The sequence below is a fragment of the Chrysoperla carnea genome, chromosome 3 (genome assembly GCF_905475395.1).
Source record: "Chrysoperla carnea chromosome 3, inChrCarn1.1, whole genome shotgun sequence".
Classification (NCBI taxonomy): domain Eukaryota; kingdom Metazoa; phylum Arthropoda; class Insecta; order Neuroptera; family Chrysopidae; genus Chrysoperla; species Chrysoperla carnea.
In genome coordinates, this window is record NC_058339.1 from 64,698,112 (window position 1) to 64,715,021 (window position 16,910).

Sequence of the window (16,910 nt, forward strand, 5' to 3'; positions counted from 1 at the left end):
AAGAAGTCAGTTTGATTGAGAATTTAAAAAAATTTATATTGCCAATTAAAAGTAGGAGTGAACGTTCCCTTTTACTGCTTTTATTTTTGCAATAAATGAAGTTGTCGCTAATAATTGTTTACATCAATAGATGGTGCATAGAATAATACAGTTCTTTCTTCATATCTCTGTGAGATGGTGCACAATAAGTCTGCAGAAAAGTGGTATTGTAAAAGAAGATGTGATGTCAAGCCCGGCTAGCTCAGTCGGTAGAGCATGAGACTCTTAATCTCAGGGTCGTGGGTTCGAGCCCCACGTTGGGCGAAAATAAATTTTTTCAAGAAACTATACAATTTTTCATAATAATATTTTGTATCATTAATTTTCGTTATATGACCGGAGTTCCAAAATGGATAACATTACGATATGTTCTTCAAATTTTTAACAAATTCTCTTTTATGAAATAAGTCTAAACAAGGTGAAGATATTTGAAAAAATTTTGGCAGCTGAACGGAGAAGGGACTGAAAAATTTTATGTTGAAAGTCGTAAGTTGTTTCTATTATGTTTGGAAGTTTATCTTAAATATGCGTAAATCCAAAAATTTTCTGGATACAAGTTAATTTTTATTTACAATAATTCGCAGCTATCGAGCTTACTATATTTTTATGCTTCTAAATCTATATTATCTATAATTTTGGAGAGATATGGAGTTTAGATATCCGTAGATCTCCCAGTACTTAAATTTAAAAGGGGAAATCTATTTTTTTTTTGTTTATTTTCAATAGGTCGGGAATTTTCATAAAAATACACCTTTGTTGCAAGATTCAAACTAAATGTTTGTACCCTTTGACAACTCTATTTGTGGATACCCTGTCGTCAATAATTCTATTAAAAAAAATTTATTTTTCTCTGAAAATGCCTAGTTTTAAAGGCTAGTAACAAATAATTCATAGACTTTAACAATAACAAACTTTATTTTTGAGTATTTTGAACACTTGTGTAATAAAACTAAAAATATATACATAATTCATAAATCTGATTCTATTTTTAAAATAATAATAATTATGCTTTTGATAATATCTCTTCTTTATACAAATTTACTATTTACATATAAAATATGTTATAAATAATTAACAAAACATATAATAAATATTATAGATAATAATAATAAATAAACATTTTGTTTTTTAAATAAATATAACGAAGACACGGTATTTGATGACGATCTAGGTTGTGAATATGATTCTTGTATGTTCATCGGTTGTTTTGATTTAATCTGTGAAAAAAGTATGCATTTAGATTTAATATTTTTATAACTAAACTGACATATTGCTTGTCTATTTGTAGAACAAAATAGTTCATTTTATTAATAAATTTAAATTTAAGGCGATACATAAATCCTAGTTTTCGACAATTGTGCGAATGTTTTCGTTTCTAGTTAGGCAACTGTGTATATGAATATGTTTTCAATTTGCCTACTCGCTTAATTTAGAAAAAAAAACTATTGTTTAAATAGTATACTATAAATATTTATTATCTATGGTTTAAAGTACTTAAGGTAGTTCTCTCGTGAAATGGTTTTTCTTAGAAATTCATTAAAATTGAAATATAAGATTTATAAAAGTATTCTGTATTTAAAGTATTTCGATACTGTAAAAATGAAAATTATACTGGCAAAACACTTCTTTTTAGGAGAATGTGAAACTACGTTTTGCAAGCAAAAAAAAAGTTGTGCTAACTGCGTAATCAGTGAAAAACTGCAAAATTTTCTCTTTTCAATTTTTGCAATTCAAAAACTATGATATTTTGACATTCGTTGTTGTTATCATTTTGAAAGTATATTTAATTTCAAATTTGAAACAATTGAAGTCAATCCACAGCTCCGTATGTCTACCAGTTTTTAAGATGTGATGCATGAAAAATTTACATGGTTTTCAGAAATATGAAAATTTTGAGTTTTGCTTATGTTAAACAGTTAGAGATAGAAATCAAGTTTAAATGTAAAAAATATTTGTTTGTTGAAAACAATTTTTCGTAAACATTATTGTTTTCTTGTGAGGGGACAAATTAGGGCAACACTTTGTTGTTCATTTTCATCAAATATATAAAAGATAGAGAGATGAAAATTTGTACCATATACTTTCTTCAAAAAATTTCAAATTTTTCAGTTATTTAACGTTAAATACTACGAATTTCAATTGCCCATAACTCGGAAAGTATTGACTTTTCGAAATATACTTAAATGACTTTTTTTGCTTAGAATTCATCCTTCAATCGATTTCCATTGTCATTTTTAACATAAACTTTTCCACCCCCAAGAAGGGATGGCCCCCACCCCAGGGCAAGATCGCACAAATTTTTGTTTTTAACTTCTTTAAGTAAGCTTTAAACAATGCATTCGAACAGTTTTTATAACGATTCATTGACTATCCTTGGATTCCGAGCTTTTTACATATTTATGCCTTACGGATCTTTATTTAGTTCAATTCACCTTTAACAAAGCCGTTGCCGAACCAATTGAAAAAAGAGGTACATCTGTAGTCACTTCACAAGTAAAATTTCCACTTAGTATTTTATTTACAGCTTTAAATGTAACTTTATTTTCATCAGAATTTGATATCTATAAAAGAAAGAAAAGAAATATTAAATTCCACATTTTATGAATTAGAAAAACCAGTTAAACAAAAATTTTACTAACTTCAACAGGTATATTGTATTGGCTATTTATGTAAGGCCACATTTTGTATGCAGGAACGTCTTGTGGATTATACCGGAAAAATTCATGTTCTCCACGATACCAGTTTACTGCATATAATGCTTGATTTCCTAGATCATATAAACAGTACAGGGTGATTGAATCATTTTCGTAAACATTCTCTGGTATTATAATTCGTACATTTAAATCAATAGAAAAACCTAAAATTAAAAAGAGAAATATTTATAATCATTTTAATTCTTAGACACAAAGTTTACGTTACGTAATTTCGAACGTGGAGGTTCAATTAAAATCAAAATGCAAGAATTTCAAGTTACGTAACGTTTTTTGAAACATTTTAAGAATAATTAAGTAGTGCGTATTACCTTAGCAAAAGTAAACAAACTTTTGGATTGTCACGGTTTTAAGTTTCAATAATTGATACCTTAAAATCGCGACAACCCTAACATTTGCTTATTTTTTAACCCCCGAACTAAAAAAACGGATGAACTGATTTTAATTTTTTGGGTTTCATTTGAAAGGTAATTAAACGGAGAGTGTTTTGAGCGTACTATGTTTCGAGTGCTAGCTTAATGATCAAATAAACCTGGTTCAATTCATTTCGAAAAGAGAAATGGTAAAATAATTAGGTAATTTAAAACAATAATTCAAAAGAACAAAGTCAACTCAAATATTTCAATTAAAATATTTCCAAAAATTTGTCCCAAAAAATGATAGTTCTCTAAGTATCCTTTTCATTTCGTTTGATGTCCTTGACCATCACTTTGATATTGATTTAAGAAGGAGTGTTATAAGTTCAAAGTGTTTATCTTTGCGTCTTTGTGTTTCACAGTGGCATCGTAGCCCCTAAACGGTCGAACCGACTCGAGTTTCCAAAAATTGATTTACAAGGAATAAATCGCATTTGTGGGGGGTTTTTTAAATTTTGTAAATTTCACTTTTACCCGACTGCGACGCAAAGTAGTGGTAATGTGCTTATTAGTCTATATGTATGTTTCTTTGTAACACTAATTCATACGTCCATGGGATTGTTTAAATTGTCTCTAGGGCGCCACAACGGAACATAGGCTGAAAATTAAAATCGATGAAGCGTGTTAAGTGGTGTATCATTGATTAAAGTGTAAAATAAAAAAATTAATTAAAAAAATCAAAAAACAATTCAATACACACTGAAATTAAAAAAACAAGTTTAGTAATAGCGGCTTTTTTTTCTTTTCAGTATTTATTGAACACAGTCGGGTTTTTTGATTTTTTAAATTTAATAGGTAACTAGTATAATATAAATATTTATTATCTATGTAGGTAACTATGTACAATCGTGTTCACAATATTGGTTGCAATTAGCTGCACAAATTGTTTATGGATATATTTATGTATATTTATTTTTTATGTATTCTATTTGTAACGCTTAAAAATATTGATGCTACGAATAAAATTGCAGTATAACTATGTTCATAAAATCACCTAATTAGCCCCCCATTTCCAGTTATCTGCCCGTCTGTTTGCCCATTCGTGGACACGATAACTCGAAAACGCAAAGCGATTTCAAGCTTTTCAAGCAAAATGATAATTTGTTAAAAATAATGCGAAGCATTAATTCTATACAGGGTATTTAAACAATTAAGTCAATTGTTTGTTTTCTTTTGTTATTCCTTTCTAATTTCTCAGTTAAATTGATATTAATTGATATAGGTATACATTGAAATTAGAATTATATTTATAAATTTTTATAAATGCTTTTGTTTTTATTTTTATCACATATCTATTCAACTGGGAAAATCGACTTGAACCATTCATGCATTTCAGATGAGTGGCAGTGATACTCAGGAGGCATTTGAATATTAGTATTAGATGATGTCGGTTATCCTACTTGTGGTAAATACTGGGATAGTTATTATCAAAGTGAGTCATAGGCACCATAGCTGCATACCTTCCCCTTCCTTTTATTTTCCTTATCCCATTTTATGACTTATTCTGTACAATGTATGTGTATTGTTTAAAAAGAATGAATAAATTGACTTGAATTGAATAGTAGTGTTTACATTTCCATATTGTAAACTATACTATTACCAATATAATCAATTTCGCTAGAAGATATGTCCGTAACACGTGTAGCTGTATCTATCTATACTTATAGATAACTAACAGTTAACCCACCCGCTTCGCTGGGGAACTACAATTTTAAATACAAAGACTTTTGCGTTATAAAATTTTTCTTCATTTGCTATCAACTTAAACCCCGCTAATTTCGTTGGTTTTAATTTTTAGGTGCAGAATACTAATTTTTTTGAAAATAAAATACATTCCATTGCTGATGATAATGTAGCTTTCTATAGGTGTATCCAAAAAATTTTATTCGCTTTTTCAACACTTTAAAAGTTAAATTTTCAAAAATCCTTCCTAATGGCTCATCTATAGTGTCAAAAACACCCACATTGTAAATTTATATGAACCTAGCACCAGGAGTTTTGGCTGTGCGTTGATATGCCAGTGAGTCAGTTATTCTTTTCAGTCATTTATAATATTTTCACACCCGAGCACTGGAAGTGTAGATATTGTATATATTATATAAACAACTGGAGTGATTGATTTTGGTTTTAGATTAGTAATATTTATTTTTAAGAACTGAAAATTGGATACCAACTTTGATACTTGAAATATGAATATGAGAAACATAGTGTCTATGAGAGGAAAGAAAAATTTAGTAGATATTGTATAAAACCGTAACTATATACAGTAGTTCTGTATCAAATATTCATTCTATGTATATAAATATATATAAAAGCTTATAACCATTGTTTGAAATTTTTCAAACAGCGATAAAATATAGTTTCAGATTTTCGATTTATAAAGAATCATTCCTAGCTACTGCTGATGAGATGAATAATTAGAATTATCTTTTGTAAATATTTAAACAATATGAAGTTAATAAACCTTAGTAGCGTGACATTATAGCAAACGTTGATCTATATTTTTCTATAAAGTTATTTACATGGGTTTTTCATATACATTTCCCCTTTTTAATCCCTTAGGGAATTTCCACATTTGAATGCACACTTGTATAGAACATTTCATGTTTCTAGACCCAGCTGTATTAGCTGTGTGTTGATCAGTCAGTCAGTCAGTTTTTTCTTTTATATACAAATATAGATTTAAATAAATAAATAAAAACGTGTAATTGAAAAAAAGTTTTACGTTATTATAAAATATTATCTTTCAATATTAAATATTATATAGCTCCGTATAAAGTTTTATATTACAAAGTAGATTAGACTTTATAAAGTCGATAATTACCTACCTTATATAAAAGTAATCAAACAACTTGTGTAAAATTATTATTAATAAATATATATAATAGCACAAGAAATAGAGAAATGAAGGTAACTCTGAGTTCTCAGTAATTTTAGGGACATGTTGAAAATTCATACTTGAAAGTATGTAAAATATCAAGTCAAAATTGATGTCACGAAGAAAAATGAAAATTAAAAACAGCTTTCCTTCAATAACTTGAAAACTATTTACATAACTAAATGTAAAAGTTGTAACTGACGTAGGTGGGTAATTTTGCACATTTCATATTTTTAATCGACTTTCTAGCATAAAACTTGACTGACATAATGGTATACTTTTTACGATAAGTAGGTACTCTTTTCATGTTATTTTTCATTATGATACTGATGTTGAAAACGTACCCTCTGTGTCATAAAAATCGCATGAATTAACATACAGTATTTATCCTAATATTTGCGTTTTTGAGACGCAGAGTATACATTCAATCGAAAAAAGTGTATTATCAGTAAAAAAAGCTCTCAAAATAACAAAGGGAGTAGATTTGCTTTTTGAAAACTGAATTTGAATTATTTAACGTTTAATATAATGGTAAAAACTCAAAAGAATTATTTTAAAATTCGCAAAAAATCTTCGAAAGGAGCTGTGGAAAATGTCAGTAGTATGAAAAGTAGCGGAGTTATGAAAAATATAAAATTACTTTTCGGATCTAAAATGCTTCATTCAATGAGCTATATTTCGAAAAGTCTTATTTTTATAGGAACGAAAAGCCATCGAATCTCTTTGTTTTTTATGAGCTTTCCAGTGATATCTTTTTTCGATTGAATGTACTGTTTGAGTTTTCCGTGAAAAACTGCTAAAATAGATAGCGATCAGCGACACAGGCAAGCACCTCATCGGCTCCTCTCTAGCGACCATATATTAGAATTTTTAACCAATACATATATAATAACTCCGCTTCCGAATCTGGATATTCGCACATGTAGCATTAAAAGTAACATGTAAAAAAGTGAAAACAAACAATTGGCTGAGTTTAGTCTTGAAATCCCATGTATGAAAAGTGTTAAATGTTAGTGCTTGCATTATTTTTAATAAATTAGAAAAACTAATACAATTATGGCAATATGGCGGTCTTTCGGCCGCAATCTGTTTTGAATTCGGAAATTTTCGAAATTTTTTCAAGGATTTTTTTTTCGTTTTTGATATTCCTTTTCGTTTTTGACTTATCAGTTAGTCAACTACAAATTGACAAAGAGAGTCGATGCTTAATATTTTGCCTATAGTCTCAGATATGGTTAGAGATATCGAAAAAAAACTATTAGAAAAAGTTGCTTAGAATACCTTTATACCGATTTTCATGACAATATTCGCATTTTAAATTTTTTCATTATTGACTGTGCAAAATTTCAAATCGATATTCCTCTAAATAACGAAAATATGAGAGATTAAATGCGACACACTGTAGTGCTTGCATTATTTTTAATAAATTAGAAAAACTAATACAATTATGGCAATATGGCGGTCTTTCGGCCGCAATCTGTTTTGAATTCGGAAATTTTCGAAATTTTTTTCAAGGATTTTTTTTTCGTTTTGATATTCCTTTTCGTTTTTGACTTATCAGTTAGTCAACTACAAATTGACTAAGAGAGTCGATGCTTAATATTTTGCCTAGTCTCAGATATGGTTAGAGACATCGAGAAAAAAAACTATTAGAAAAAGTTGCTTAGAATACCTTTATACCGATTTTCATGATAATATTCGCATTTTAAATTTTTTCATTATTGACTGTGCAAAATTTCAAATCGATATTCCTCTAAATAACGAAAATCTGAGAGATTAAATGCGACACACTGTACATACAGGTTTAAAACGTACTTATCGTAAAAAGGAAAAAAAGACGAAACTGTTTTTTAAATTTTCATTTCTACATTTTCCAAAAGCATTACGTTTTTATGTTATTTTACACCAAGCCATGTGTAATGTAAGCACGTACGGGTACGAACTAGCGACTTGTTAGCGCGTACTGCCCAAGTAAGAAAAAACTAATTTTTTGAAAAATATCAAGCATTGAGGTGAAAATGGCGAGGAAGAACATTTTTTTAATTATTTATTTCAAAAAACGATGCGTATTTAGACTTATATGATTCGAAAAATAAAATTTCAAAAAATACATAGCATATACGCTTTTTACATATCATTTTTTGAATCATATGTTGTTGAAAATTTATAATCCTGCCCGTATTTTATTACTTTGTGCTCGTATTACTAGTTAGGTCTAGCTACGAACAAAAGTTTCACTCTTTCAACTACCTATAATACAGTAATCTTCGCGTTTGAAAGTATGGGGTAGTATGCATCAAATCCGGTAGTTCTGATTTGTTGCAGACTTGTTTATGATGTTATTCCAATGAGTAATCCAAGTTTGTGAGCTCGAGCGCTGAACGCAACCTTGTAAAAATCGATAAATCCGTGAAAATTTTGGAATTAGCGGCGATTATATCCTCAAAGGACCAGTTTTTTGATTAAATATTTTCAGAACGTTTTTAAACAAGACTAAATTTGCTACAATATGCGCCGAGAATGGACTCTGTAGACCCAATACTTTCCAAGATAAAGCCCTCCAAAATTATCGACATAACTTTATACATCAGAGGTCATGTCAAATCCGGTAGTTCTGATTTTTAGCAGACTTGTTTATGATGTTGTCCCAATGAATAATCCAAGTTTGTGATCTCGAGCGACGAGCGCAACTTTGTAAAAAATCAAAAAAACCCGAGATAAATCGCTTTTCAAAATTTATCATTTTTCGCATATTGTAGCAAATTTAGTCTAGTTTAAAAACGTTCCGAACAGGTTTTATTAAAAAACTTGTCCTTTAGGTTTATAATCGCCAAATTCCGAAATTTTCACGGATTTTTCGATTTTTGGCTTAGTTGCGTTCGGCGCTCGAGGTCACAAACTTGGATTAGTCATTGGAATTACATCATAACAAGCCTGCAAAAAATCAGAACTACCGGATTTGATGCATACTGTACCTAATGTATAAAGTTACTGTAATTTAGTAATACTACTATTAGTTTTAAATTTAGCTTAAAATTTTTGAACTGAAAATCTCTATTTCTTGTACTAAGTACTAAAGTAAATAAGAACACTCACCTTTAGGTATATCAATTAACAACAATATTATAACAATTATTAAATAGTAATAAAAATTTCTGATAATCATTGTATAAATATTATTAACTAACAATCAACACTTCATATTTTAGAATATAAATACATTTTATATTTTATAATATTTATCATTTGATACTATATAAAAAATAACTTAAACGTAATATTTATAAATAAATTATGATAACTTTTAATTTAAAATGAATTTAAAAAAGTTGTAGGTTTTTTGAATGACAACTAAAGCACACTGAAAAAGAGAGTGTTAACGATGAAATTCTTATTCAAAAACGATGTTATCCCCTTGAGTGTGTATCGTCCTCTTCTCTTTCTTCTTCCAAAAAACTATATTGAGAAAAGTAGTTGACAATTATTGTCTAATTTTAACAGTATTATTAATGAAGCAAGGCTTTCTTTCATACGATCTATTAAGTTGTGTGATAAAATTGAGTTCAAGAAATGTTAAAAAATAAAAATATAAATACACGCGTTCAATTATTACTTTTTGTTTTTGTTTACTTTTAATCATGTACACGATATTTATTTACATCATGGTCTCGCGATTATAATTGATGTTTTCAATATGATACATGCAGCGTAAACTAAATATTGACAAATATTTTGTCTAGTAATCTTAATTAAAGAGAATTGAAAACAATTTCGCGCGTTCAATATTTTTTTTTAGAATCAATCTAACGAAATGAAAATCTTTCCCTGTTAATCCGCTGAGGTGGGGCCAATTTTAAAATATGAAATGGAAACTCTTGCAAGTGCTTATTTCAAGTAGTTTTTTTCGACTAGAGTTAGTTAATGCTGCTTATACCTAATCGAAAATTTTTTTTGGATAAATATTACAGACTCAAGAAAAGTAATAAAGTATAAAGATATACGAGCGCCAGGGCAATTTTGGATAAAAGGCTTAATTCTGTTTAATTATACTACACATGGATGGATGGAAGATATGTTTTCTTAGATTTCTCCAAAACTATAGCCGGTGGAAATTATTATGTATGAGCACGACAGTGGGGACACAAATTTGAAAAAATGTATATTTTCAATTTTAATGGTGAATTATGTTATAACTTGACAATATAAGACGAAAAGTAAGAATACAATTTTTCGATATCTGGAGTAACTTTTAAAATATCGAAAATATTTCAAAAACGAAGGCATATATCGAAAAATTTTATTATTATTTTTCGTCTGCATTCATGAAGTTATAACAAAATTTATCATCAAAGTTGAAAATAAGGTACAAATAATTTCAGCCACAAGTCACTTGCTTTGGCGCTCGTACTACCTTAACGGTTAGATCATTTTAGACAGACATACAAGATTTTCATACCGGACTTAAATAACCGTTATTAAATAAATCTGATTTTTATATCTATAGAGCAAAAATTACCTTATATACCAAGTTTCATTAAATTCCGAAACATAATTTCCGAAAATATAAAAAATTGGTTCTCTTTGACGATTGGGCGAGTATATTCTGAGACGTCGACTAAAATTGTCTATGAATGGTGACATCCAAAAGCAAACTCTTCAGTCAATAGAACATAAATTTGCCATTCAGTAACAAATTCAACCAAATTTTTGCGTCTTTGGATTATTTTAAGTTAACAGACAAAAATTCCAACCGTGAGAAATGAACCCAAACATAGAACAATTCAGAAAATTTATGTAGAAAGTTTTAATTCCTAAGAAATTTTCGTTTTTTCTTCTCGATTGTGCCAAAGATGAAAAAGAAATGAAAATTACAATAATCCTCTTTCTAAATATCAGGATAATTTTTTTGTCTCCGCTTTAGATTAAAATTATTTTAAAGAATAATTTTAATCCAAAAATTGGATCCTTTTGAATTGAACGTTGATTGGTGTAACAGTTTTCGGGAATTTAAACTCCAAAAAAAACGAAATCTATTTTACGGTAGCTAACATTTTTTTCCAGTTTTATATTCTGGTTGTACAAGCCTTTTTTCATTACGTTAAAATACTTATTGTACTGTTTATATACACTCTTTATGCTCATACCATTGCTAACTTTATAGATTCATTTTTAGTTATATTCCATAATAATTCACAAAGAGATATTTAGTATTTATATTTTAGTAACATATCATATACACCATAAAAAATACAAAAAAAATTATAAATTACTAATGCATATTATTTACGACAACATGAAGTCATTAAACTTTAATGATTTTTTAAACTAAAGATTTGACGACGAAAAAAATCATAATTCTTAGTAGTGTGGCATATTATTGTTACACCTCATAAATTGTCACATTTACGGCTGAGTAGTTAGATGTGTTGACAAAAATTTTTATGACTGTGTCATTTCAGGTATTCGGATTTTCACATTTTTCAGACATAATTCATTTCGCAGGCTTCATAATTGTATCATTTGTATGCGTCATGAGCATGCGATGGCCCGAGACTATCTTAAACCCAGAACTTTACGAAACTAAAGTTCCAATAATTATCTATTGATGAGGCTTAAATATTAATTGGTTGTTTCAAAGGTTTTTCCGTTTTAATGTCATATGTTTTTGTAGCTTTTTATCTCAATAAATATTTATTATAATGTGTCTGGACCAAAGTCTAGAATAACTATTTTACAGCTTTTAAAAATAATATTGCAAAATATTGTAAACTGTTAGAGATAGGACTAAAGTTTAAATGTAAAACAAGTGAAAACAAACAATTGACTGAGTTAATTGTTGAAATACCATGTATAGACAGTGTTGATTACTCTATCACATTACCCATATAAATATACATGTCACACCTATATAACTGATAATCCCTTATTATTGTTTATTTTTATTATTATTATTGTTTATTGTTTTATTTTGTTGTTTATTTTTTAATAAGGACCAGTTTTTATATTTTAACTTTTGTTCTATCTCTAACGGTTTACAATATAATTACAAGACCCAATTGACCTATGTTGCTCATTTACGAACTCGTTCTCACTTTTTACGTCCTGAGTGCGCTGTAAATATTTCAGCTTGATATCTTTTTTCGTTTTTGATTTATTGTGTTGACAGACGGACAGACGGGCGGACGGAAAGCCGGAAATGGACTAATTAGGTGATTTTATGAACACCTATGCCAAAATTTTGATCGTAGCATCAATATTTTTAAGCGTTACAAACGTAGGACTAAACTTAGTATACCTTGATATATATTACATATATTCATGGTATAAAAATGTTGCTTATTGATAACTAGGGAGTTGCAACTCGCAAACTGGCGATAATAATTCGTACTAAATAAAATAGAAAGTGGACCCGTTTTCAGTAGTTCGAATTTAAATCACCAGATGACAATACTAGTACTTACCATTTTTAGAGGCCAATCAAAACATTCAAATTCAAATCAAATAAACCCCGCCAACTGGCTATAATAATTCGTACTAATAAAAAGAGGAAGTGGCCCTGTATTCAGTAGTTCCATTTTAGACTACCAGGTTACTTACCATTTATCATAACGTTTGTTTGAAACATTTTTTCGTAAACATCATTGTCCTCCCATGAGGGCGCACATTAGGACAAAACTTTGGTGTTCATTTTCTCCAAAACTATAAAAGATGAAGACAATTGAAATTATGCAAGTGGCTTCTAATAATGGTCTTGTGAAAGATTTGCGGAAAGAAAAAATCTAGAAAATACTTTCGAAAATGTTCAAAATTTCCGTAAACCAAAATAAATGGAGGCTAAAAGACCACCGTAATTGTGCTTGCTTTTAAAACTTATCTAATTTATTTCAAAAAATCCACACTGACTGACATTCAACACTTTCTATATACAGAGTAGTTCAGCAATTAACTCAGTTTATTGTTTGTTTTCAATTGTTCTTTTGTAATATTGACATATTTTGAAGATAAATCCAATTTTAAAACCAATATACTAAAAAAACCTTTCCTTTGATATTACATTTTATAACATGGCTATTAAAAGTGTATTATTATAATCGATTTTCATAGATAACAGCTTTCGACTATAATTATTAATTCCTGCACATAACTTTTTTATAGCGTCGAGTACCTTTCGACATGCTTGATAATGCTGAATAGTATTTAAATATTATATGAAAAAAATAGCAACCAATTTTAATGAAATGTTTCATGTATCTTTGAAATAAATATAATAATTATCAGATATTTACAAATTTTAATGACCTAAGGTATAATAAAGGTAAAGAAAATTAAATAAAATGTAAAATATTATGATGAAAACGTCGATAGTAATTAACTTGATTATGTACTTTTTCGGTATACCTATCTATTTTTCAAGAAAAATTTGGACAGTATGACGAATTATAATGCGGGTTTCTGAATTCGATTCGTTAGAGCGTTAGGAAATTTTGTGACCTAAATTGATTTATAAGAAATTCAAAATATGCAATTTGCATAAATAATATGCATTTTATAATAATTGTATTTTAAATTAACCGTAAATATAATAAATTCACAAAAAATGATTCCAAAATTATTACGCGGGGGTTTTTCGTGAAATTCGTTATATAATCGATCCGAACTGGTTTCTTGAGGGTTTTTGGGGATCGCTGAACACGAATATCGTGACAGAATGGGTTTCGAGATATCTGGTGCCTATAGTGAATTGTATTCTCTGCCCATCCTGGGTACCAGGTACCTTAGAGACCAATTATGTTGTGATATTCGTATTCAACGACCCAAAAAACCCCCGAGTAACAATTTTGTAATCATTTTCAGCACTATTAACCGAATTGTGAATTTAGTATATTTACGGTAAGTTAAAAAAGCAATTATAAAATGCATATCAATTATGTAAATTGCATATTTTAAATTTCTTATAAATCAATTTATGTCAGAAATTTCCTGACGCTCTAACGAATCGAATTCAAATCAGTCTTACTGTTTAAATTTTCGAATTTCAGTTTGATAGAAACGCAAATACAGGTTGCCTCGATAGACAAATCTATGAACATTCTAATTGGCCCAGCAAACGTAGTTTTACTTTTTTCGGTATGTATCGGAAAGAGCTAGATTTGTGATGTTGTGTAGTCAAGTTATATCAATGTAAATTTCGAATAGATGTATAAATCTAACTTCAATTGGGTTGAGTTAGCATGCATTGGCTTGCTGTTTCTGTAAGTAACTTGATCACCTATCAGATCTTAACATAACTATGAATTATACAAAAATATTTTGTGTGACTATTGACCTGATTCGATCTCAGTTCATTTTCAACAAGTCTAAAAATTGTCTGGCATTAGTACTTAGGTAGCTTTTCTGATAGCTACTTTGTCAAATTTAAAATGTCTCCTTAGATTAATTGGATTATAAGAGGATAATCGACTCTATCGTCTTCATATTGGAAATTTCCTGTCGGGCTACAGACATACCACATTTTTTAGTGTCGAAGAGTCGATTTTCTTCTTATTAGACTAAGAAAAAAGCAAAAATTCATAAATTTTTACCTGACAAAACAATTAAAAATATTACTCGTTGGTCAGTTGTTGGACTAACTACGTTAACACAAATTTTTAACTTATTGCAAAAAATTTACTATATACCTTTATACCGGTAATCATATTATTAGAAAGCGGAATAAAGAAGAAAACATAATAAAGACAACAAGAAAAATTGATTTATTTGTCTCCAGATTGTCTGTTCCTGTGTAGTGTTTTAATAAAAAAATCTTTTTGCTCGTTTTCTAATGTTATAAATACGATCATAATAGATTGAAAAATGGCGTGCACCTGCTCTACAGGTACAATCACTGTTTTCTAATGAAATGCCTCTTTGAATAATATAATTTTATTAAAGACAATTTTCAAAAAAGAAAATCATTCTAATAATTTAAAAGCAGTATATCTTTTCAAGTAACTCATAACGGTACATTATCTACAATAGGACTCATTCACGAATCATAAAATTTTTTTTTTTATATATGCATCCTATTATATTATATAGTTGGGTAAATCTACCGGATTTTTATAGTCAATTCGGTAAATTTTGGGAAAAAGCTAAGTTTTTTTAATATGTTTGTTTTGTTTTAGAAAATACAGAAGAGGAGTTTTCCATAGCAACGATCCGCACGACTTTCTACCCGCAGTTTTGGGAAAATTTATCTCTACATTGTTTTCTTTGGTGATGTTTTCTTGAATATCTCTGCTTCTATTGATCGGATTGAGACGAATAAAAAAAATAATTGTTTGTTGTGAATTTTTGCATCGATTTTGTTTGATATCAAACCCTAAACATATAGAAAAATAACCTTAAAATCTCAAGAAAATCGCAGTAGCCTCATAATTTCAACTTTTTCTGATAACTTTTTGAAAAATGAAGGAATTGAGTTGAAATTTTGGAAAAAGATATTCTTGTTATTCTGAAGAACTTATCATAAAAAAGTGTGGTAAATTTTAGCTCGATACATAATAAATTTTGAGAAAAATGAATTGTTTTGAAAAAATTACTACAGTTCGTACAAAAAATTACAACGTTATGTACTTTTGGATTTAAAGAATCTTAAACTTCTCTCTAAATTTACCGAATCGATTATCAAAATCCGGTAGATTTACTCAACTACCTATATAAAAGGTACGAATATACTTTTATGTGTCTTCAGTGGCGGATCCAAGGGGGGGGGGTAGAGTTTTTTAATTTGGGTTGCTTTTTTATGCTTGTTTCAATTATGCTACCGAAATTTTGTCAAGTGAAACAAACTATGATCGATTGCAAAGTCAAAACAAAAAATTTATGCTCAGAGAAAAGAAAAATTCGTGTCATTTAAAGCACTTTTATACTAGTACTGTAGGTAGTTTTCTTTTGAATAAATCCATAAAAAATCATGAACATGTCCAAATTTCGGCAGACTGTGCAGTTGTTCATGTTATTTACATTCCATTATTCATTCACAAGTTTTTAATTGAAAAAAATACAAAACTTTAATGTATTTAGTTTGCATTGCATTGCATATACACATATTATATAAAATGCATTCATGTTAAACCACATTAAATAAAATTACAATCTAAAATAATATTGTCTTTAAAAAACAAACACTTTAAAACATACAATAACGATAAAATTCGTGCCAAAACATCTGTCGTTATTAATAAATAAATTCTCTTGTCATATAAAAAAAAACGTAAAAACGTAAAATGAAAATATATTACATTTTGGATTTACCACCTGGGATGCATTTTCTAATTATAAATCTTTATTACATATCGGATGGACGACACATAACATAATATTTTTAGACAGTTTTTTTTTTTTTTGTGTATGTAAAGGGAATTCCATTAAGAGTGATAGAACTTTAAACTTAAATAATTTGTGTATTAATTATTATTTTTGAATGAAGGAGTATAATGTGAGATTTTTGATATCAGGTACCAGACTACCAATTCTTCATATTTGATCGAGAGACTCCAGAAACCATGTTGTTTTTTTCCGACTCCTGACATTAACACAAATCCTCCACAGTTCAGTAAATAATATTTTGGTTTCTTTGTTTCATACTCAGGTAAATTCGACAGTTCTGATTTAAAATTTTTTGAAGGGGATTTATTTAATTTTTTAATTTAACTATGGAAAAACTGCGCACCTATACAAAATATCAAAAATCTCCTATCCCCTGACTTTCTGGTTTATCTACCGACTTTTCGGAGCTTTGAAATAAAAGCTCTATATAACTATAGTTACGTGATTAATATTGGGAAAATCACCATGCAATATTACTTATATCCAATGTTTAAT

General features: G+C 28.6%; 1 protein-coding gene and 1 non-coding gene across 2 annotated transcripts; one reads left to right on the forward strand and one right to left on the reverse strand.

Annotated features, from left to right (window-relative positions):
* Nucleotides 1-230: 230 nt before the first annotated feature.
* Trnak-cuu lies at nucleotides 231-303 on the forward strand. The gene has a single exon. It is a non-coding gene; the product is annotated as a tRNA-Lys (tRNA).
* A 649-nt stretch (nucleotides 304-952) lies between these two features.
* LOC123296182 lies at nucleotides 953-9,251 on the reverse strand. The gene is made up of 5 exons (XM_044877643.1): nucleotides 9,141-9,251; nucleotides 2,679-2,896; nucleotides 2,472-2,600; nucleotides 1,191-1,256; nucleotides 953-988 (listed from the first exon to the last, which is right to left on the reverse strand). The coding sequence occupies exons 1-5, from the start codon at nucleotides 9,208-9,210 to the stop codon at nucleotides 953-955; spliced, it is 519 nt and encodes a 172-aa protein (XP_044733578.1). The 5' UTR covers nucleotides 9,211-9,251.
* Nucleotides 9,252-16,910: the final 7,659 nt, after the last annotated feature.

Coding starts and splice junctions, on each gene's coding strand:
- LOC123296182 (XM_044877643.1), bottom strand. CDS start 9,210: ATGATTATCAGAAATTTTTATTACTATTTAATAATTGTTATAATATTG. Junction 2,897..9,140: donor GTTAATTGATATACCTAAAG/GTGAGTGTTCTT, acceptor TTTTAATTTTAG/GTTTTTCTATTGATTTAAAT. Junction 989..1,190: donor CTAGATCGTCATCAAATACC/GTGTCTTCGTTA, acceptor ATATATTTTTAG/TTTTATTACACAAGTGTTCA.